At 44.4% G+C, this 23,936-nt stretch overlaps 1 protein-coding gene and 1 long non-coding RNA gene across 7 annotated transcripts; one reads left to right on the forward strand and one right to left on the reverse strand.

Moving 5' to 3' along the window:
* Nucleotides 1–861: 861 nt before the first annotated feature.
* On the reverse strand, nucleotides 862–2,986 carry LOC119324210 (putative FBD-associated F-box protein At3g50710). The gene is made up of 3 exons (XM_037597976.1): nucleotides 1,886–2,986; nucleotides 1,663–1,797; nucleotides 862–1,549 (listed from the first exon to the last, which is right to left on the reverse strand). The coding sequence occupies exons 1-3, from the start codon at nucleotides 2,894–2,896 to the stop codon at nucleotides 1,148–1,150; spliced, it is 1,548 nt and encodes a 515-aa protein (XP_037453873.1). The 5' UTR covers nucleotides 2,897–2,986; the 3' UTR covers nucleotides 862–1,147.
* Nucleotides 2,987–3,291: 305 nt separating this feature from the next.
* LOC119324218 lies at nucleotides 3,292–7,427 on the forward strand. 6 transcript variants are annotated; one of them, XR_005156823.1, is made up of 7 exons: nucleotides 3,292–3,665; nucleotides 3,836–3,928; nucleotides 4,199–4,259; nucleotides 4,936–5,351; nucleotides 5,944–6,017; nucleotides 6,137–6,190; nucleotides 6,295–7,427. It is a non-coding gene; the product is annotated as an uncharacterized LOC119324218 (long non-coding RNA). The 6 variants fall into 6 exon arrangements; XR_005156820.1 differs by having other exon boundaries at nucleotides 4,936–6,017; XR_005156824.1 differs by lacking the exon at nucleotides 5,944–6,017.
* Nucleotides 7,428–23,936: the final 16,509 nt, after the last annotated feature.

Consider the following 23,936-nt stretch of genomic DNA (forward strand, 5'->3'; position numbering starts at 1 on the left):
AATCGGAAGGGGCGAGCCCTTCTTTGATCCAAAAAAAAAGGCTTGTAGAGTTATAAAACAGTGAAAGCTGTAAAAAAAACTGTTGTAAATAAAAAAACGTGAATAACTACTGTAATTCAGTTGATTCTGCCTATTTATCCTGCATCAATCACCGGAGCCTATATATGATAGATCAATCATCCAAAACCGGTTCGCTTGTATGATTTAGACATTGATTGAAAAAAAAACTGTAAAAGTAGGATACCTCAGTACACTGTTTTGCACATTGTAATGTCACAGAGACAGAGCTCCTGATGTCAAAGTAGATTAATTAGTTTGCGCATGATGGCTGGGAAAAGGAACAGCAGAAGGCCAGTGTATCAGGAAAGGCTGACAATATGGGAGCAAGGAAAACCCAGTCTACAAAGACAACGACCAAGGCAAAGAAATCCTGTTGACTTGCTGAGAAACTGAGATATATATACTTACCAGCAGAGACGACTCGCAATATCTTGTACTCATCCTAGTTTGCTTCCAGAATAGCTATTGATGAAGAGTATGTGATATGCAAATAACACTTTCAAAGGAAAACCGGACCAGGCAGAAATGGCATGAACAATTATCTCCCTAGATTATGGTTATGGTAGGAAAAGACACCGGTATTTTTCCAGTTTAAAAATCTAAAAAGAACACTTCTGTAGTTTTAAGGGAAATGGGGTTTATATTCTACCTATGCAAGAAGGTTGCACACTGCCATTAGTGTCCCTAAATATAACATTCATGTGCGAGACCAAACAAGGAAATAAAAATATGTGATTACTAGTGAACACATCTAACATAAACAGTAATCAATTGCATGATCGCGTCAACAGGGACTAAGGGTGCAATGGCAATACAAAGTGACAGTACTTGGTTTACTTTTCACAATCATTAACTCACAGAATAATATTCAGACACTTCTGGTGAAAAAGGAAGGACCCATCTTCAATACAAGCAGGAAGCGCTGATTGAAACTAGCAAAAAATTAGCGCAATTATGCACTGCTGACTAAAACTAGAATAAACTAGATTGCATCCATACTCCTCTCATTCAGACGGAAGATAACAAAACCATCAGATATCAATGTAATTTGCGAACGAAGCAACCAATGGGAGTGGCCATTGACAGATCACATATATGCTTCTGAAAGCGCATCTACCCCGTCTGCAAAACAACAGCTGAAAGGGTCGGCAATGCACAAGTCCTTGGTATCCAAATAAGTACCCCAACAATAAGAACCACTTCCAAATTTCAATTGAGCGTCTTGAGAAGCTCTAGTTTCCACTTCTAGCAGCCTGAGTTGATTAGTCATCCAGCTCTTGTCGATGCCAATCTCCTTACACACTCCAAAGTTGATTTCCTTTACTACTTTCGCATTCAAAACAAAGAACTTGGCGAAGCCAACATCTTCCTCACCACCTTTGTAATTCTTCAACACCAGTACTTTGAGATGGTTATCAAGGCATTTGATTGGATCTAGTGGGTCACACTGACGCGCATTTTTTATCTCTGCCTTTACATATTTGTCCCACTGCGAAAGGAAATAATAACAAACATATGTTGAAGTAATTGCAAACTATAGTTTATTAGATGAGAATCAAATACTCAGTATGAGATTTATAGCAAAGAAAGATGAATACTCACAATGACATAGAGCTTTTGCAAGCAGGGGAAGCATCTAAGGATGTCAAGAATTGCATCCAAAGCAGGGCTAGAAAAATTGAGAGCCAAAACCTTTACGGTGCGTATTGAGCTTTCCGAGCTGGATGAGATCAATCCCTGAAGAAAACAACGGAGTTTGAAAAAAGAAATCGAAGTGAGGATTCCATGTAAGAGGCTAAGAGCCTAGAGACGGATGCAGCTGTACCTTAAAGATAATATTAACAATTTCTATTTCTGAGATGCAGGGAGACAAAAGGCCCAACATCTCCAGTTTAGGTGCCTTAACAACCCGGATAATCTCACTACCTAAGACTGGCGGACGTAACAGCAACCTTTCAAGGCGAGGGGCCTCCATAATGACCAATTCTCCTTTGCCTTCAAACAAACAAGTTATGACGATGATCCTGAGAGTTGGCGAGCAAATGCGGAGGCTACCTACCTCACGAATCTCCGACAGATATAAGTTCGCCAAGACATGGCAGCCAGACAGCACCCCAGAGAAGACATCCTCGGAGATGGAAACGCGCCATAGGTGGAGCTGCCTGAGGAGGGGAAAATTCAGTGAAGGTGCGATCTCCTTTGGGAAATCACAGGAGCCAATCCTGGCCAAGTGGAGCGTTGATGCTAAGCGCAGCACCGACGGTGGCAGCGGATAGCGCTTCTCCTTCTCAGACTGCCCATATCCATATTCAAGTAGACTGAAGCTGATTTCGAGCTCCTGGAGGTTGTCGAGGCTTCGGGAGTGGAACCAACTATTGATCTGAGCGGCATCCTCGGCAAACCTTTTTTTGGCTTTGTGGAGGCGGATGAAGCGGAAAGCGAAGCAGCGGGCCGGGCCAGGGTGGTCTGACAGAATCCTAGAGACTAAGGAGAGGCGCTTGAACTCGTCGCGGCGAAGGTGGTAGGAGGCGTCGAGGTTGAGAGGCGAGGAGCGCCAGAGGGGACGCCATCTTCGGGCGATGGCCTGCGTACGGGCGCCGTCCTTGGTGGGAAGGAGGGAGATGATGGTGCCGAGGACGTCATCGGGAAGTTTGCTGATGAGATCGCCATGGCTGATGAGATCCCCGTCGCTGACGAGCTTATCCTCGCGGATCCGCTTCCGTGGCCTGCGCCTGGCGGTTCCGGCGGACGCGCGCCTCTTGGGTGCGGGCGCCGCGGCCGGAGCCTCCGCCGCCTTCTTCCTGACCGCGGGACTCGCCGCCACCGTCCTCTTCATGTCCAGTCGCTGGAGAAATGGAGATCCGAGGCGGGAGCAGGGGAGTTGGGTGGGTTTTTTGTTCCAGCGATGGCACGGTGGTGCGGCTGCTGCGGGATGGAATCCAGAAAAACGATACCGATCGAAACATCTGCCTCCTCAGCGATTAGAGCATTCTGGCCGTCTGATCGGTTTGCTTGATGCGATTTTAGACGTGGGAGCGATCTCAGACGTCGGAGCGATCTCATACGTTGGATTTCGCCGCTAGAAGAGCTGGGCCGTCGGATAAAAAAAATAGGAGCTGTAGCAAAGGATAGTTACTCCGTGCCCCGCCGTGGGCGTTTTCGTCTTTTCACGTGTTGGCCCGTGACATGTTGATCCCTGGTTGGATGAGACGAGGCAGAGTCACCAATCCCGCGATGGAAACCTAGCCGCCTCCTTTCCCCGTCTCAGCTCTCTCTCCCTCGCTTGATCTCCTCTCCTCCCCTCCCCTCCCCTCCACTGCTCCGGCGGCGGCCAGATCCACCGCAACAGAGCGCTCCCAACAACGACAACGAGCAGCAGCGGAGGGAGGACGAGGAGCACGATGGCGGCGGCGGCGGGGAGCAGCAGCAGCAGGCAAGGACGGCGCTGCCCTTCTCCGCCATGTGCGTGCGGATCTCCTGCAATCCCTACCCCGACCTCCGCGCCCTCCGTCGTCGACGGGAGAAGCACAGGTCGCGGCTCACGCCGCTGTTCTGTCGGGGTCACCATCGCCGAGCCGTCGACATCGTGTTGTGCGTGCGCTCAGGTACTGCATCTCAGGACCCTCTCTCACACATACATGTTCTTGATTCGTTCGTCGTCCCGCAGCTGGATTGGCTCGTTCTTAATTCGTTCTTTCTTGCTCCCTTGCTTGGTTCTATACTCGCTTTGTTCCTTCGTCCCGCTGCTTATCTAGGTCTATATTGTGATTTACAGGGATCTGGTTAGGCTTGTTAATTTTAGCCTCGACAAGGTTCAGTTGCTGCGGATTGGTGAGCTATAAAAGGTACCTCGTGTGGCCTGGTTGAGGTGAGTCCTGCACCAGTGGATTTGATCTCCCCCGAATCTTTTTGCATTTGAATCCTTTTGCTTCTCCTATTCCTCTTTTGGTTTCTTCTTCTTGCCTCTGCAGTTCCTTTGGATGTTTTCTTGGGCTATTTTGGCTACTTGCTGGGCGTTTATTTCTTGGGTTTTCGTCTTTCCCTTCCATTTTCTTCTTTTGCTTCTTTCATTTTTATGTGCTTTCTCTTCACCTGATTGACATTATATTGTTTATGTGCTGCCTAATTTGTTTTGCAGGTACTATGCTTGTCATGGATTGTTGCCTCACGTGTATGCTTAACACATCCTGGGTGTTCAGGTAGCCAATTTATCCACCTTATTTATTTTACTTATTATGTTTTATGCGTGTATGGCTCCCTAAAAAGCAGTTCTCTTTGGTGCAACATGTTCTTTCATTTGCTTGATTGATTAGAGAGCCTTGCTACCTCGACGCCTAGGTTGTGGGCAGAAAGTACATTCGATCACTGGTACATTTGTTGTCTGAAGGTCCAAAGTTTTGAAATCTAAGAGTGAACCACCCGTTATCGAAATATGGGCAGGGGTTAGTTTTGTTATGTTCTGATGAAAAATGGGCATATAGTTCAGAGAACATATGCAATGGTTAAGCTTTTTCTTCTTGGACAACAAAATACATCAGTAAACTATATATGCTAATATTATACACCAGATATTCCCAATCACCAATCTTGGTTATGTGAGCACTCCTTGACCTATTATTTAAATGAAATAATCATGATCTCATTAAGCCATCATACTAGGAGGCAAAACTGTGTTTAATTGGTAGGGTTAGGGACCTCTGAAGTAAGATCCTAGGCAGTACTTTTGTTTTCCTATTTCTTGCAAAATTACGAAAAGAAAGTTGGTTATAGCAGCAAAAGATCCATGCTCTGTATTTTACACTGGTTACATCATTAGTTTTTTTTAGATTTGCTGTTTATATCCAATATTAAGTAGTTACAAACCCCATGGCACAGGAGAAGAGACGAGCACCTGCACCCCGTGGGCTGCTCCAAGGAGCACTAGAGGATCTACGCCGACTGGTTCGCCATCACCGACCCAGGTGCGTGTTTCACAAACTTCACGGTTCCCACCACCAGCGCCCCCAAACCGAAGGATTGGGAGGGGATGGACGGCGCTTCACTAATTCTCCAGTGGCCACGTCCCAAACTGTCCCTGCAAATGGAGACAGGCGCATCACGGGCGCCAAGGCTACCAAGTTCTTCGCCATGTCTTGTAGGTTGTTATCAGTCATTGGTTGCCTAGATCCATCTTACGTGTGGTTGTGTGCAGTCTGCAAGTCCTTTTTTGCTCTTTGAGAGGCGCCACATACTCAGGGCATAGAAGGGCTCTTGCACCGGGAGGTATCATGGTCTGTAAGGCAAGCATCATGGTATGTACTATACTTCTCATGAAAGCTCACAATATTAATCAGTTTGTTGAAGCTAAACAACTAAGCACTTCAAAATCATCGATGTGTATCTTCGGTTCATAGTTGTCACGTTTGTTACTGCAAAAGTGAAAGCTACAAATACAGGAGGTTCTTCTCACGTGAAAGATTAGTCTCTCTTTTGATTTATTTTAATTACCATTTATGTAGAAACCTAATAATGTACTGAATTGAAGAGTTGTACTGCTCCTATTAGTTTATCAAGCAGTGGTGTGCATTGGCATGTAGTGATGCTTGATTTAAGATGGAAGAAGAACATATCATTTACTTAAGCGGACAAATAAACAAGTGGAAAGGCGGGCTTTTCTCCTAACTATTAAACTATCGCCAAAAGTTCAGTTTTGATATATCATCTACCGAACTATCATTTTCGTGCACCTATGTTTGTTACCTCCGTTTCTAAACCAAGTGCATCAGTGTGTTTAGTTGGGATTAACATTTTATTCTGGTGCTTAAAATGCGTCTGTTTTGGTTCAGTTCTACCATTATAGACATGATTGATTTTATTAATACACCCTCTTTATGGCATGCGCAGTTCATTCGATTTGGATGACAAAAAAATATGAGAACGAAAATATGCTTCCAAACAATGATTCAGATCCTAAACAGGTGCATGTACATACTTTATTTGTTAGAACCAAATTGCATAAAATCTTATTGCGTGCACTAGCAAGCAGTTTTTTGAGTCTTTCAAAACATTTGTCGATGTACTTAATCTACTGTATTAGGTTGTTCAAGCAATCTAGGATGTCGACGAGGCAACAACTCATGCATTACAGAGGGTGAGTGGCTATGGCTTCAAGTTTCCTTTACTTTGGGGGCTAATCATCTGATCTAATGAATTACTTATTAACCTTGCATTTCCATTTCTTACTGTTGTGTGCAGTCTATATTTGAGAGGTTTTTATCCATGACCAAAGTGGTAAAATTGATAAATCGGAGCCGTGTGATGCTCTTCTCAGTCTGGGTTATTCAGTTTCTCCAACTGTGCTAGACTTGCTCGTGTCTAAATTCGACAGGATTGCGGACATGAGCAAAGCAGTCGAATATGATAACTTTGTTGAGTGAAATTACTCCTTGAATTTAATTTGGCTAACTATTTCAGATGCACTTGCAGCACTCATACATATTATTATGTTAGAGATTAAGTTGGAGATCATATGCGTCGAGGCTTGATCAGTTACAAGAGAACTTCTATTTTATTTCCACTCATATTAGTTTACTGGTCTTAGTTGAGGTGTTAAATGATGTAAATTAGAACTGTGATGAAATCAATCAATGATATAAGTATGCACCAGTTAAATTAATTCATTGAAGAAATTATTGCCGAAATTTAATCAGGGCATAGCTTAGCAACATTACTACGATCAGGGGCGGATCCAGCATGGCCTTGTACAAATTTGCTGCAAGTTACTGCCCTGTTGGTTGAATGGCCTACACCATATTGATAAATTATCATCTAATTACCTGTATGTGCCTTGAATTACCTTTTTTGGCCATACAATTTTTGAAGGTTCAAATATTTGGAAACCACATCTCATTTGCATTGGAACTGTGGGATTCTTTGACTGATCCTGACCAAGTCTGCATGCCATCAGTTACAGAATATTGGAAACCACTTGCTGAAGATGCAAGCACTTTAGTTTTTCTTCCATTTTTATTTTACACCTCGGATTCGTTCATCCTTTTGTTTTATGTTCATCAACTGCACATCTGGATTTCTCTTGTAGTAAAACACCATCGAAGCAAACATGATCCTCATTGCATTGAGGACAAGGATAGCGGGCTATGGCTCCTTTTCCCTTTAATGGCTATTTTTTAATAGATAGTTGTTGATTTAAGCTCCAGAGATCCTCATATCCTTGTCTGGTTGAGAGAAGGTGGTCTACAAATTGGTACGGATGTTATAGATTTTTTTTCATTTCTGCGGAAATCCCAGATCAGGTTCTTGGTCCCTTAGAATATTACATGGTTTCTGAATTTTTGCTACCTCTATTCTCCTGCAATTACTTTTGCTTTGGTTTACTCTTCTATTGTAATCACTCATCAATTACTTTTGCTTTGGTTTACTCTTCTATTGTAATCACTCATCGAGAAAGCATATTCAACACACCTGTAAAGCACTCAAGAAAAATAACCATAGACCCTTCTTGCCAAATTAGAATATAGCAGTACTAATCAGCCAGATGGGTTGTCGATGCTCCTTGTTATTACTCAATGATAGGACAAAATGTTAGCTGCGCTCACCACAAACAACTTATCTAGAGATTGGACAATCAAAGAAGTTACTCCCTTCGTTCCATAATGTAAGGCATTTTTACAAGTTAAAGAAGCTTGCAAAAACATCTTACATTGTGGGACACAGGGACTACTATGTAAATGTTGGAAATATGCCCTAGAGGCAATAATAAATTAGTTATTATTATATTTCCTTGTTCATGATAATCGTTTATTATCCATGCTATAATTGTATTGATAGGAAACTCAGATACATGTGTGGGTACATAGACAACACCATAGTAAGCCTTTAATTGACTAGCTCGTTGATCAATAGATGGTTATGGTTTCCTGACCATGGACATTGGATGTCGTTGATAACGGGATCACATCATTGGGAGAATAATGTGATGGACAAGACCCAATCCTAAGCCTAGCACAAAGATCGTGTAGTTCGTATGCTAAAGCTTTTTTAAATGTCAAGTATCATTTCCTTAGACCATGAGATTGTGCAACTCCCGGATACCGTAGGAATGCTTTGGGTGTACCAAACGTCACAACGTAACTGGGTGGCTATAAAGGTGCATTACAGGTATCTCCGAAAGTGTCTGTTGGGTTGGCACGAATCGAGACTGGGATTTGTAACTCCGGTTGACGGAGAGGTTGTTGGGGAACGTTGCAGAAAATTAAAAATTTTCCTACGGTTTCACCAAGATCCATCTATGAGTTCATCTAAGCAACAAGTCTAGGGAGAGAGTTTGCATCTACATACCACTTGTAGATCGCGTGCGGAAGCTTGCAAGGTGATGATGTAGTCGTACTCGACGTGATCCAAATCACCGATGACCTGCGCCGAACGGACGACACCTCCGCGTTCAACACACGTACGGAACAGCCACGTCTCCTCCTTCTTGATCCAGCAAGGAAGGGAGGAGAGGTTGAGGGAGATGGCACCAGCAGCAGCACGACGGCGTGGTGTTGATGGAGCTGCAGTACTCCGGCAGAGCTTCGCTAAGCACTATGGAGGTGGAGGAGGTGTTGGGGAGGGAGAAGGAGGCAACCAAAGGCCAGGGCGTTCAGGTATGAAGTCCCTCCTCTCCCCCACTATATATAGGGGTGCCAAGGGGGGGTGGCCGGCCCTAGGAGATCCAATCTCCTAGGGGGTGCGGCGGCCAAGGGGGGTTTTCCCTCCCCCCAAGGCACCTAGGAGGTGCCTTACCCTCCTAGGACTCTTGCCCCCTTGAACCCTAGGCGCATGGGCCTATGTGGGGCTGGTGCCCTTGGCCCATTAGGCCAAGGCGCACCCCCTTACAGCCCATGTGGCCCCCCGGGACAGGTGGACCCACCCGGTGGACCCCCGGGACCCTTCCGGTGGTCCCGGTAAGATACCGATAACCCCGAAACTTGTCCCGATGCCCGAAACAGGACTTCCCATATATAAATCTTTACCTCCGGACCATTCCGGAACTACTCGTGACGTCCGGGATCTCATCCGGGACTCCGAACAACATTCGGGTTACTGCATATACATATCCCTATAACCCTAGTGTAACTGAACCTTAAGTGTGTAGACCCTACGGGTTCGGGAGACATGCAGACATGACCGAGACTCTCTTAGTCAATAACCATCAGCGGGATCTGGATACCCATGATGGCTCCCACATGCTCCTCGATGTTGTCATCGGATGAACCACTATGTCGAGGATTCGATCAAACCCTGTATGCAATTCCCTTTGTCAATCGGTACGTTACTTGCCCGAGACTCGATCGTCGGTATCCCAATACCTTGTTCAGTCTCGTTACCGGCAAGTCACTTTACTCGTACCGTAATGCATGATCCCGTGTCCAACACCTTGGTCACATTGAGCTCAATATGATGATGCATTACCGAGTGGGCCCAGAGATACCTCTCCGTCATACGGAGTGACAAATCCCAGTCTCGATCCGTGTCAACCCAACAGCTACTTTCGGAGATACCTGTAATGCACCTTTATAGTCACCCAGTTACGTTGTGACGTTTGGTATACCCAAGGCACTCTTACGGTATTCGGGAGTTACACGATCTCATGGTCGAAGGAAGAGATACTTGACACTTGCAAAGCTCTAGCAAAACGAACTACACGATCTTTTATGCTATGCTTAGGATTGGGTCTTGTCCATCACATCATTCTCCTAATGATGTGATCCCATTATCAACGACATCCAATGTCCATAGTCAGGAAACCATGACTATCTGTTGATCACAACGAGCTGGTCAACTAGAGGCTTACCAGGGACATAGTGTGGTCTAAGTATTCACACGTGTATTACGATTTCCAGATAATACAGTTATAGCATGAATAAAAGACAATTATCATGAACAATGAAATATAATAATACTTTTATTATTGCCTCTAGGGCATATTTCCAACAGTCTCCCACTTGCACTAGAGTCACTAATCTAGTTACATTGTGATGAATCGAACACCCATAGAGTTCTGGTGTTGATCATGTTTTGCACGCGAGAGAGGTTTAGTCAGCGGATCTGCGACATTCAGATCCGTGTGCACTTTGCAAATCTCTATGTCTCCATCTTGAACATTTTCACGGATGGAGTTCAAACGACGCTTGATGTGCCTGGTCTTCTTGTGAAACCTGGGCTCCTTTGCGAGGGCAATAGCTCCAGCGTTGTCACAGAAGAGTTTGATCGGCCCCGACGCATTGGGTATGACTCCTAGGTCGGTGATGAACTCCTTCACCCAAATCGCTTCATGTGCAGCCTCCGAGGCTGCCATGTACTCCGCTTCACACGTAGATCCCGCCACGACGCTCTGCTTGCAGCTACACCAGCTTACTGCTCCACCATTCAACATATACACGTATCCGGTTTGTGACTTAGAGTCATCCGGATCTGAGTCGAAGCTAGCGTCGACGTAACCCTTTACGACGAGCTCTTCGTCTCCTCCATAAACGAGAAACATGTCCTTTGTCCTTTTCAGGTACTTCAGGATATTCTTGACCGCTGTCCAGTGTTCCTTGCCGGGATTACTTTGGTATCTTGCTACCAAACTTACGGCAAGGTTTACATCGGGTCTGGTACACAGCATGGCATACATAATAGATCCTATGGCTGAAGCATAGGGGATGACACTCATCTCTTCTTTATCTTTTGCCGTGGTCGGTGACTGAGCTGAGCTCAGTCTCATACCTTGTAACATAGGCAAGAACCCCTTCTTGGACTGATCCATTCTGAATCTCTTCAAAATCTTATCAAGGTATGTACTTTGTGAAAGACCTATGAGGCGTCTCGATCTATCTCTATAGATCTTGATGCCTAATATATAAGCAGCTTCTCCAAGGTCCTTCATTGAAAAACTCTTATTCAAGTAGGCCTTAATGCTGTCCAGAAATTCTATATTATTTCCCATCAGGAGTATGTCATCTACATATAATATGAGAAATGCTACAGAGCTCCCACTCACTTTCTTGTAAACGCAGGCTTCTCCATAAGTCTGCATAAACCCAAACGCTTTGATCATCTCATCAAAGCGAATGTTCCAACTCCGAGATGCTTGCACCAGTCCATAAATGGATCGCTGGAGCTTGCATACTTTGTTAGCGTTCTGAGGATCGACAAAAACTTTCCGGCTGCATCATATACAGTTCTTCCTTAAGATGCCCGTTAAGGAATGCTGTTTTGACGTCCATCTGCCATATCTCATAATCATAGTATGCGGCAATTGCTAACATGATTCGGACGGACTTTAGCTTCGCTACGGGAGAGAATGTCTCGTCGTAGTCAATCCCTTGAACCTGTCGATAACCCTTAGCGACAAGTCGAGCTTTATAGATGGTAACATTACCATCCGCGTCCGTCTTCTTCTTAAAGATCCATTTGTTTTCTATCGCTCGCCAATCATCGGGCAAGTCTGTCAAAGTCCATACTTTGTTTTCATACATGGATTCTATCTCGGATTTCATGGCTTCAAGCCATTTGTTGGAATCCGGGCCCGTCATTGCTTCTTCATAGTTCGAAGGTTCATTGTTGTCTAACAACATGATTTCCAGGACAGGGTTGCCGTACCACTCTGGTGCGGAACGTGTCCTTGTGGACCTACGAAGTTCAGCAGTAACTTGATCCGAAGTACCTTGATCATTATCATGGTTTTCCTCTTCAGTTGGTGTGGGCATCACAGGAATGGTTTCCTGTGCTGCGTCACTATCCCGCTCAAGAGGTAGTACTTCATCGAGTTCTACTTTCCTCCCACTTACTTCTTTCGAGAGAAACTCTTTTTCCAGAAAGCATCCGTTCTTGGCAACAAAGATCTTGCCTTCGGATCTTAAGTAGAAGGTATACCCTATAGTTTCCTTAGGGTATCCTATGAATACACATTTTTCCGACTTGGGTTCGAGCTTTTCAGGTTGAAGTTTCTTGACATAAGCTTCGCATCCCCAAACTTTTAGAAACGACAGCTTAGGTTTCTTTCCAAACCATAATTCATACGGTGTCGTCTCAACGGATTTAGACGGTGCCCTATTTAAAGTGAATGTAGCTGTCTCTAGAGCGTATCCCCAAAATGATAGCGGTAAATCGGTAAGAGACATCATAGACCGCACCATATCCAATAGAGTGCGATTACGACGTTCGGACACACCGTTTCGCTGAGGTGTTCCAGGCGGCGTGAGCTGTGAAACGATTCCACATTTCTTTAGGTGTGTACCAAATTCGTGACTTAAGTATTCTCCTCCACGATCTGATCGTAAGAATTTTATCTTTCGGTCACGTTGATTCTCCACCTCATTCTGAAATTCCTTGAACTTTTCAAAGGTCTCAGACTTGTGTTTCATTAAGTAGACATACCCATATCTACTCAAGTCATCTGTGAGAGTGAGAACATAACGATATCCTCCGCGAGCCTCAACGCTCATTGGACCGCACACATCGGTATGTATGATTTCCAACAAGTTGGTTGCTTGCTCCATTGTTCCGGAGAATGGAGTCTTGGTCATTTTGCCCAAGAGGCATGGTTCGCACGTGTCAAACGATTCATAATCAAGAGACTCTAAAAGTCCATCGGCATGGAGCTTCTTCATGCGCTTGACACCAATGTGACCAAGGCGGCAGTGCCACAAGTATGTGGGACTATCGTTATCAACTTTAAATCTTTTGGCATCTACACTATGAACATGTGTAATATTACGCTCGAGATTCATTAAGAATAAACCATTGACCATCGGAGCATGACCATAAAACATATCTCTCATATAAATCGAACAACCATTATTCTCAGACTTAAATGAGTATCCATCTCGTATTAAACGAGATCCTGATACAATGTTCATGCTCAAACTTGGCACTAAATAACAATTATTAAGGTTCAAAACTAATCCCGTAGGTAAATGTAGAGGCAGCGTGCCGACGGCGATCACATCGACTCTGGAACCATTCCCGACGCGCATCGTCACCTCGTCCTTTGCCAGTCTCCGTTTATTCCGCAGCTCCTGCTGTGAGTTACAAATATGAGCAACGGCACCGGTATCAAATACCCAGGAGTTACTACGATTACTGGTAAGGTACACATCAATCACATGTATATCAAATATACCTTTGGTGTTGCCGGCCTTCTTATCCGCTAAGTATTTGGGGCAGTTCCGCTTCCAGTGACCCTTCCCCTTGCAATAAAAGCACTCAGTCTCAGGCTTGGGTCCATTCTTTGACTTCTTCCCGGTAACTGGCTTACCAGGTGCGGCAACATCTTTGCCGTCCTTCTTGAAGTTCTTCTTACCCTTGCCCTTCTTGAACTTAGTGGTCTTATTGACCATCAACACTTGATGTTCTTTCTTGATTTCAGCCTCTGCTGACTTCAGCATCGAGAACACTTCAGGAATGGTCTTTTCCATTCCCTGCATGTTGTAGTTCATCACAAAGCTCTTGTAGCTTGGTGGGAGCGACTGGAGGATTCTGTCAATGACCGCCTCATCTGGGAGGTTAATGTTCAGCTGGGTCATACGGTTGTGCAACCCAGACATCTTCAGGATGTGCTCACTGACAGAACTGTTCTCCTCCATCTTACAACTGTAGAACTTGTCGGAGACATCATATCTCTCGACCCGGGCATGAGCTTGGAAAACTAGTTTCAGCTCTTCGAACATCTCATATGCTCTGTGATGCTCAAAATGCTTTTGGAGCCCCGGTTCTAAGCTGTAAAGCATGCCGCACTGAACGAGGGAGTAATCATCAGCGCGAGTTTGCCAAGCATTCATAATGTCTTGGTTCTCTGGGACGGGAGCGTCACCTAGCGGTCCTTCTAGGACATATTGTTTCCTGGCAGCTATGAGGATGATCCTCAGGTTCCGGACCTAGTCCGTATAGTTGCTGCCATCATCTTTCAGCTTGGTTTTCTCTAGGAACGCGTTGAAGTTCATGTTGACGTTAGCGTTGGCCATTGATCTACAAGACATATTTGCAAAGGTTTTAGACTAAGTTCATGATAATAAAGTTCTAATCAAATTATGAACTCCCACTTAGATTAGACATCCCTTTAGTCATCTAAGTGTTACACGATCCGAGTCGACTAGTCCGTGTCCGATCATCACGTGAGACGGACTAGTCATCGTCGGTGAACATTTTCATGTTGATCGTATCTTCCATACGACTCGTGTTCGACCTTTCGGTCTCCGTGTTCCGAGGCCATGTCTGCACATGCTAGGCTCGTCAAATTAACCCTAAGTGTTTTCGCTGTGTAAAACTGTCTTACACCCGTTGTATGTGAACGTAAGAATCCATCACACCCGATCATCACGTGGTGCTTAGAAACGACGAACTGTAGCAACGGTGCACAGTTAGGGGAGAACACTTCTTGAAATTTTTTATAAGGGATCATCTTATTTACTACCGTCGTCCTAAGTAAACAAGATGCATAGTACATAATAAACATCACATGCAATTATATAGTTGTGACATGATATGGCCAATATCATATAGCTCCATTGATCTTCATCTTCGGGGCTCCATGATCATCTTGTCACCGGCTTGACACCATGATCTCCATCATCATGATCTCCATCATCGTGTCTTCATGAAGTTGTCACGCCAACGACTACTTCTACTTCTATGACTAACGTTTAGCAATAAAGTAAAGTAGTTTACATGGCGTTATTCAATGACACGCAGGTCATACAAAAAATAATGACAACTCCTATGGCTCCTGCCGGTTGTCATACTCATCGACATGCAAGTCGTGAATCCTATTACAAAGAACATGATCTCATACATCACAATTCATCATTCATCACAACTTCTGGCCATATCACATCACATGATCAATCGCTACAAAAACAAGTTAGACGTCCTCTAATTGTTGTTGCATCTTTTACGTGGCTGCAATTGGGTTCTAGCAAGAACGTTTTCTTACCTACGAATCACCACAACGTGATTTTGTCAACTTCTATTTACCCTTCATAAGGGCCCTGTTCATCGATTCCGCTTCAACTAAGGTGGGAGAGACAGACACCCGCCAGCCACCTTATGCAACTTGTGCATGTCAGTCGGTGGAACCGGTCTCACGTAAGAGTACGTGTAAGGTTGGTCTGGGCCGCTTCATCCCACAATACCGTTGAGCAAGAAAAGACTAGTAGAGGCAAGTAAGATGACAAAATCCACGCCCACAACAAAGTTGTGTTCTACTCGTGCAAAGAGAACTACGCATAGACCTAGCTCATGATGCCACTGTTGGGGAACGTTGCAGAAAATTAAAATTTTTCCTACGGTTTCACCAAGATCCATCTATGAGTTCATCTAAGCAACGAGTCTAGGGAGAGAGTTTGCATCTACATACCACTTGTAGATCGCGTGTGGAAGCTTGCAAGGTGATGATGTAGTTGTACTCGACGTGATCCAAATCACCGATGACCTGCGCCGAACGGACGGCACCTCCGCGTTCAACACACGTACGGAACAGCCACGTCTCCTCCTTCTTGATCCAGCAAGGAAGGGAGGAGAGGTTGAGGGAGATGGCACCAGCAGCAGCACGACGGCGTGGTGTTGATGGAGCTGCAGTACTCCGGCAGAGCTTCGCTAAGCACTATGGAGGTGGAGGAGGTGTTGGGGAGGGAGAAGGAGGCAACCAAAGGCCAGGGCGTTCAGGTATGAAGTCCCTCCTCTCCCCCACTATATATAGGGGTGCCAAGGGGGGGTGGCCGGCCCTAGGAGATCCAATCTCCTAGGGGGTGCGGCGGCCAAGGGGGGTTTTCCCTCCCCCCAAGGCACCTAGGAGGTGCCTTACCCTCCTAGGACTCTTGCCCCCTTGAACCCTAGGCGCATGGGCCTATGTGGGGCTGGTGCCCTTGGCCCATTAGGCCAAGCCCTTTGCAAATTATGTCATAGCTCGCGCGTTAGTTCTACTGTTTTAGATATGTTCCTAGAGAAAATATAGTTGAAAGTTGACAGTAGCGATTATGCGATCAGTAGAAAGCTTGTGTCCTTAATGCACCGCTCAGTGTGTAGAATCCCAAAGCGTCGTCTGTGGATGTTGCAAACATCGGACAAACATGTTTTGATAACTACGTGATAGTTCAGTTAAACGGTTTAGAGTTGAGGCACCAAATACGTTTTCGAAACGTCGCGGAACATATGAGATGTTTCGAGGGCTGAAATTGGGATTTCAGGCTCGTGCCCACGTCAAGAGGTATAAGACCTCTGACGAATTTCTTAGCCTGCAAACTAAGGGAGAAAAGCTCAATCGTTGAGCTTGTGCTCAGATTGTCTGAGTGCAACAATCACTTGAATCGAGTGGGAGTTGATCTTCCAGATGAGATAGTGATGTTTCTTCAAAGTCATTGCCACCAAGCTTCTAGAGCTTCGTGATGAACTATAACAAATCAGGGATAGATATGATGATCCTTGAGATATTCACGATGTTTGACACCGCGAAAGTAGAAATCAAGAAGGAGCATCAATTGTTGATGGTTAGTGAAACCACTAGTTTCAAGAAGGGCAAGGGCAAGAAGGGGCACTTCATGAAACGGAAAATCAGTTGCTGCTCCAGTGAAGAAACCCAAGGTTGAACCCAAACCCGAGACTAAGTGCTTCTGTAATAAGGGGAACAGCCACTAGAGCAGAATTACCCTAGATACTTGGTAGATAAGAAGGCTGGCAAGGTCGATAGAAGTATGTTGGATATACATTATGTTAATGTGTACTTTACTAGTACTCCTAGTAGCACCAGGGTATTAAGATACCGGTTCGGTTGCTAAGTGTTAGTAACTCGAAATAAAAGAGCTACGGAATAAATGGAGACTAGCTAAAGGTGAGGTGACGATATGTGTTGGAAGTGTTTCCAAGTTTGATGTGACCAAACATCGCACGCTCCCTCTACCATCAAGATTAGTATTAAACCTGAATAATTGTCATTTGGTGTTTGCGTTGAGCATAGACATGATTGGATTATGTCTATCGCAATACGGTTATTCATTTAAGGAGAATAATGGTTACTCTATTTATTTGAATCATACCTTCAATGGTCTTGCACCTAAAGGAATGGTTTATTGAATATCGATCGTAGTGATACACATTTTCATGCCAAAAGATATAAGATAGTAATGATAGTACCACTTACTTGTGGCACTGCCATGTAAGTCATATTGGTATAAAACGCATGAAGAAGCTCCATGTTGATGGATCTTTGGACTCACTCATTTTTGAAAAGTTTGAGACATGCGAACCAGGTCTATTGGTGTATACGCATGAAGAAAATCCATGCAGATGGATCGTTTGGACTCACTTGATTTTGAATCACTTGAGATATGCAAATCATACCACATGGGCAAGATGACTGAAAAGCCTCGTTTTCAGTAAGATGGAACAAGACAGCAACTTGTTGGAAGTAACACATTTTGATGTGTGCAGTCCAATGAGTGCTGAGGCATGCAGTGAATATCGTTATGTTCTTACTTCACGGATGATTTAAGTAGATACTGAGTATATTTACTTGATGAAACACAAGTCTGAATTATTGAATGGTTCAAGTAATTTTAGAGTGAAGTTGAAGATCATTGTGACAAGAGGATAAAATGTCTATGATATGATCATAGAGATGAGTATCTGAGTTACGAGCTTTGGCACGCAAGACATTGTGGAAATGTTTCACAATTAATACCGCCTGGAACATCATAGTGTGATGGTGTGTCCGAACATCATAGTTGCACCCTATTAGATATGGTGCGTACCATGATGTCTCTTATCGAATTACCACTATCGTTCATGGGTTAGGCATTAGAGACAACCGCACTCACTTTAATAGGGCACCACGTAATTCCATTGAGACGACACTGTTTGAACTATGGTTTGGAGAAACCTAAATTGTCGTTTCTTAAAAGTTTGGGGCTGCGACGCTTATGTGAAAAAGTTTCATCGTGATAAGCTCGAACCCAAAACGGATAAATACATCTTCATAGGATACCCAAAATGGTTGGGTATACCTCCTATCTCAGATCCGGAAGCAAAAGTAATTGTTTCTAGAAATGGGTCCTTTCTCGAGGAAAAATTTCTCTCGAAAGAATTGAGTGGGAGGATGGTGGAGACTTGATGAGGTTATTGAACCGTCACTTCAACTAGTGTGTAGCAGGGCACAGGAAGTTGTTCCTGTGGCGCCTACACCAATTGAAGTAGAAGCTTATGATAGTGATCATGAAGTTTCGGATCAAGTCACTACCGTACCTCGTAGGGTGACAAGGATGCGTACTACTTCAGAGTGGTACGCAATCCTGTCTTAGAGGTCATGTCGCTAGACAACAATGAACCTACGAGCTATGGAGAAGCGGTGGTGGGCCCGGATTCCGACGAATGGCTCGAGGCCATAAAATCCGAGAAAGGATCCATGACTTTGGAAGAAATACTTGATGGTCGTAAGGCCGTTGGGTACAGATGGATTTTAAAAGGAAGACAGGCAATGATGGTAAGAATCACCATTAAGAAAGCTCGACTTGTCGTTAAAGATGTTTTCCGACAAGTTCAAGGAGTTTACTATGGTAAGGCTTTCTCACTCGTAGCGATGCTAAGAGTCTGTTGGAATTGGATTAGCAGTTACTGCATTATTTATGAAATCTTGCATATAGGATGTCAAAACATTGTTTCCTTGACAGTTTAGTTGAGGAAAGGTTGTATGTGATACAACCAGAAGGTTTTTGACAATCTTGAAAGACGCTAACAAGTATGCAAAGCTCCAGCAATCCTTCTAAGCACAGGAGTAAGCATCTCGGAGTTGGAATGTATGCTTTGATGAGATGATCAAAGATTTTCGGTCTATACAAAGTTTATGAGAAACTTGTATTTCCAAAGAAGTGAGTGGGAGCACTATAGAATTTCTGATGAGTATATGTTGTTGACATATTGTTGATCAGAAATGATGTAGAATTTCTAGAAAGCATATAGGGTTGTTTGAAAAGTGTTTTCAATGGAAAACCTGGATTAGGCTACTTGAACAATAAGCATCAAGATCTATAAGATAGATCAAAATGTTTAATAATACTTTCAAATGAGCACATACCTTGACATGATCTTGAAGGTGTTCAAGATGGATTAGTCAAAGAAGGAGTTCTTGCCTGAGTTGTAAGGTATGAAGTTAAGAGTTAAAGTTCGACCACGGCAGAAGAGAGAGAAAGGACGAAGGTCGTCCCCTATGCTTCAGACGTAGGCTCTATAGTATGCTATGATATGTACCGCACCGGAAGTGTGCCTTGCCATGAGTCAGTCAAGGGGTACAAGAATGATCCAGGAATAGATCATTGGACAGCGGTCAAAATTGTCCTTGGAGTAAATAAAGGACATGTTTCTCGATTATGGAGGTGATAAAGAGTTCGGCGTAAAGGGTTACGTCGATGCAGACTTTAACACCTATCCGAATGACTCTGAATAGAAAACCGGATACGTATAGTGGAGCAATCATTTGGAATAGCTCCAAGTGGAGCGCGGAAGCAGCATTTACAATATGACATAGAGAATTGCGAAGTACATACGAATATGAATGTTGCAGACCCATTGACTAAAACCTCTCTCACAAGCAAAACATGATAAAACCCCAGAACTCATTGAGTCTTAATCACATGGTGATGTGAACTAGTTTAGTGACACTAGTAAACTCTTTGGATGTTGGTCACATGGCGATGTGACCTATCAGTGTTAATCACATGGTGATGTGAACTAGATTATTGACTCTAGTGCAAGTGGGAGACTGTTGGAAATATGCCCTAGAGGCAATAATAAATTAGTTATTATTATATTTCCTTGTTCATGACAATCATTTATTATCCATGCTATAATTGTATTGATAGGAAACTCAGATACATGTGTGGGTACATAGACAACACCATAGTAAGCCTCTAATTGACTAGCTCGTTGATCAATAGATGGTTACGGTTTCCTGACCATGGACACTGGATGTCGTTGATAACGGGATCACATCATTGGGAGAATGATGTGATGGACAAGACCCAATCCTAAGCCTAGCACAAAGATCGTGTAGTTCGTATGCTAAAGCTTTTCTAAATGTCAAGTATCATTTCCTTAGACCATGAGATTGTGCAACTCCCGGATACCGTAGGAATGCTTTGGGTGTACCAAACGTCACAACATAGCTGGGTGGCTATAAAGGTGCATTACAGGTATCTCTGAAAGTGTCTGTTGGGTTGGCACGAATTGAGACTGGGATTTGTCACGCCGGTTGATGGAGAGGTATCTCTGGGCCCACTCGGTAGGACATCATCATAATGTGCACAATGTGACCAAGGGGTTGATCACGGGATGATGTGTTACGGAACGAGTAAAGATACTTGCCGGTAACGAGATTGAACAAGGTATCGGCATACCGACGATCGAATCTCGGGCAAGTATAATACCGCTAGACAAAGGGAATTGTATACGGGATCGATTGAGTCCTTGACATCGTGGTTCATCCAATGAGATCATCGTGGAACATGTGGGAGCCAACATGGGTATCCAGATCCCGCTGTTGGTTATTGACCGGAGAACGTCTCGGTCATGTCTGCATGGTTCCCGAACCCGTAGGGTCTACACACTTAAGGTTCGATGACGCTAGGGTTATAAATGAAGTTTGTATGTGGTTACAGAATGCTGTTTGGAGTCCCGGATGAGATCCCGGACGTCATGAGGAGTTCCTGAATGGTCCGGAGGTAAAGATTTATATATGGGAAGTCTTGTTTTGGTCGCCGGAAAAGTTTCGCGCATTATCGGTATAGTACGGGGAGTGCCGAAAGGGGTCCGGGGGTCCACCAGGGGTCCACCTGCCCCGGGGGGGGGCCACATGGGCTGTAGGGGGGTGCGCCTTGGCCTATATGGGCCAAGGGAACCAGCCCCAAGAGGCCCATGCGCCAAGAGATAAGGGAAAGGGAGAGTCCTAAAGGGGGAAGGCACCTCCTAGGTGCCTTGGGGAGGATGGACTCCTCCCTAGCCGCACCCTTCCTTGGAGGAAGGGCCAAGGCTGCGCCCCCTCTCCCTTGCCCCTATATATAGTGGAGGGGAGGGAGGGCAGCCGCACCTGAAGCCCTGGCGCCTCCCTCCCTCCCGTGACACCTCCTCCTCTCCCGTAGGTGCTTGGCGAAGCCCTGCAGGATTGCCACGCTCCTCCACCACCACCACGCCATTGTGCTGCTGCTGGATGGAGTCTTCCTCAACCTCTCCCTCTCTCCTTGCTGGATCAAGGCATGGGAGACGTCACCGGGCTGTACGTGTGTTCAACGCGGAGGTGCCGTCTGTTCGGCACTAGGATCTCCGGTGATTTGGATCACGACGAGTACGACTCCTTCAACCCCGTTCTTTTGAACGCTTCCGCATAGCGATCTACAAGGGTATGTAGATGCACTCTCCTTCCCCTCATTGCTGGTTTCTCCATAGATAGATCTTGGTGACACGTAGGAAAATTTGAATTTCTGCTACGTTCCCCAACAGTGGCATCATGAGCTAGGTCTATTGTGTAGATTCTTTGCACGAGTAGAACACAAAGTAGTTGTGGGCGTTGATTTTGTTCAATATGCTTACCGTTACTAGTCCAATCTTGATTCGGTGGCATTGTGGGATGAAGCGGCCCGGACCGACCTTACACGTACTCCTACGTGAGACAGGTTCCACCAACTGACATGCACTTGGTGCATAAGGTGGCTAGCGGGTGCCAGTCTCTCCCACTTTAGTCGGAACAGATTCGATGAAAAGGTTCCTTATGAAGGGTAAATAGCAATTGGCATATCACATTGTGGTTTTGCGTAGGTAAGAAAATTTCTTGCTAGAAACCCATAGCAGCCACGTAAAACATGCAAACAACAATTAGAGGACGTCTAACTTGTTTTTGTAGGGTATGCTATGTGATGTGATATGGCCAAGAAGAATGTGATGAATGATATGTGATGTATGAGATTGATCATGTTCTTGTAATAGGAATCACGACTTGCATGTCGATGAGTATGACAATCGGCAGGAGCCATAGGAGTTGTCTTTATTTATTGTATGACCTGCGTGTCATTGAACAACGCCATGTAATTACTTTACTTTATTGCTAACCGGTAGCCATAGTAGTAGAAGTAATAAGTTGGCGAGACAACTTCATGGAGACACGATGATGGAGATCATGATGATGGAGATCATGGTGGCATGCCGGTGACGATGATGATCATGGAGCCCCGAAGATGGAGATCAAAAGGAGCAAAATGATATTGGACATATCATGTCACTATTTTGATTGCATGTGATGTTTATCATATTTCTGCATCTTATTTGCTTAGAACAACGGTAGTAAATAAGATGATCCCTCATTAAAATTTCAAGAAAGTGTTCCCCCTAACTGTGCACCGTTGCGAAAGTTTGTCGTTTCGAAGCACCACGTGATGATCGGGTGTGATAGATTCTTACGTTCACATACAACGGGTGTAAGCCAGATTTACACACACGAAACACTTAGGTTAACTTGACGAGCCTAGCATGTACAGACATGGCCTCGGAACACAAGAGACCGAAAGGTCGAGCATGAGTCGTACAGTAGATACGATCAACATGAAGATGTTCACCGATGATGACTAGTCCGTCTCACGTGATGATCGGACACGGCCTAGTTGACTCGGATCATGTAATAACTTAGATGACTAGAGGGATGTCTATCTGAGTGAGAGTTCATTAGATGAACTTAATTATCCTGAACGTATTCAAAAGCCCTTTGCAAATTATGTCATAGCTCGCACGTTAGTTCTACTGTTTTAGATATGTTCCTAGAGAAAATATAGTTGAAAGTTGACAGTAGCGATTATGCGATCAGTAGAAAGCTTATGTCCTTAATGCACCGCTCAGTGTGCAGAACCCCAAAACGTCGTCTGTGGATGTTGCAAACATCGGACATACACGTTTTGGTAACTACGTGATAGTTCAGTTAAACGGTTTAGAGTTGAGGCACCAAAGACATTTTCGAAACATCGCGGAACATATGAGATGTTTCGAGGGCTGAAATTGGGATTTCAGGCTCGTGCCCATGTCAAGAGGTATAAGACCTCCGACGATTTTCTTAGCCTGCAAACTAAGGGAGAAAATCTCAATCGTTGAGCTTGTACTCAGATTGTCTGAGTGCAACAATCACTTGAATCGAGTGGGAGTTGATCTTCCAGATGAGATAGTGATGTTTCTCCAAAGTCATTGCCACCAAGCTGCTAGAGCTTCGTGATGAACTATAACAAATCAGGGATAGATATGATGATCCTTGAGATATTCACAATGTTTGACACCGCGAAAGTAGAAATCAAGAAGGAGCATCAATTGTTCATGGTTAGTGAAACCACTAGTTTCAAGAAGGGCAAGGGCAAGAAGGGGCACTTCATGAAACGGCAAATCAGTTGCTGCTCCAGTGAAGAAACCCAAGGTTGAACCCAAACCCGAGACTAAGTGCTTCTGTAATAAGGGGAACAGTCACTTGAGCAGAATTACCCTAGATACTTCGTAGATAAGGAGGCTGGCAAGGTCGATATAAGTATGTTGGATATACATTATGTTAATGTGTACTTTACTAGTACTCCTAGTAGCACCAGGGTATTAAGATACCGGTTCGGTTGCTAAGTGTTAGTAACTCGAAATAAAAGAGCTACGGAATAAACAGAGACTAGCTAAAGGTGAGCTGACGATATGTGTTGGAAGTGTTTCCAAGTTTGATGTGACCAAACATCGCACGCTCCCTCTACCATCAAGATTAGTATTAAACCTGAATAATTGTCATTTGGTGTTTGCGTTGAGCATAGACATGATTGGATTATGTCTATCGCAATACGGTTATTCATTTAAGGAGA

This window comes from Triticum dicoccoides, chromosome 1B, assembly GCF_002162155.2.
Source record: "Triticum dicoccoides isolate Atlit2015 ecotype Zavitan chromosome 1B, WEW_v2.0, whole genome shotgun sequence".
NCBI lineage: Eukaryota > Viridiplantae > Streptophyta > Magnoliopsida > Poales > Poaceae > Triticum > Triticum dicoccoides.

Coding starts and splice junctions, on each gene's coding strand:
- LOC119324210 (XM_037597976.1), bottom strand. CDS start 2,896: ATGAAGAGGACGGTGGCGGCGAGTCCCGCGGTCAGGAAGAAGGCGGCG. Junction 1,798..1,885: donor TTGTTAATATTATCTTTAAG/GTACAGCTGCAT, acceptor TGTTTTCTTCAG/GGATTGATCTCATCCAGCTC. Junction 1,550..1,662: donor TGCAAAAGCTCTATGTCATT/GTGAGTATTCAT, acceptor TTCCTTTCGCAG/TGGGACAAATATGTAAAGGC.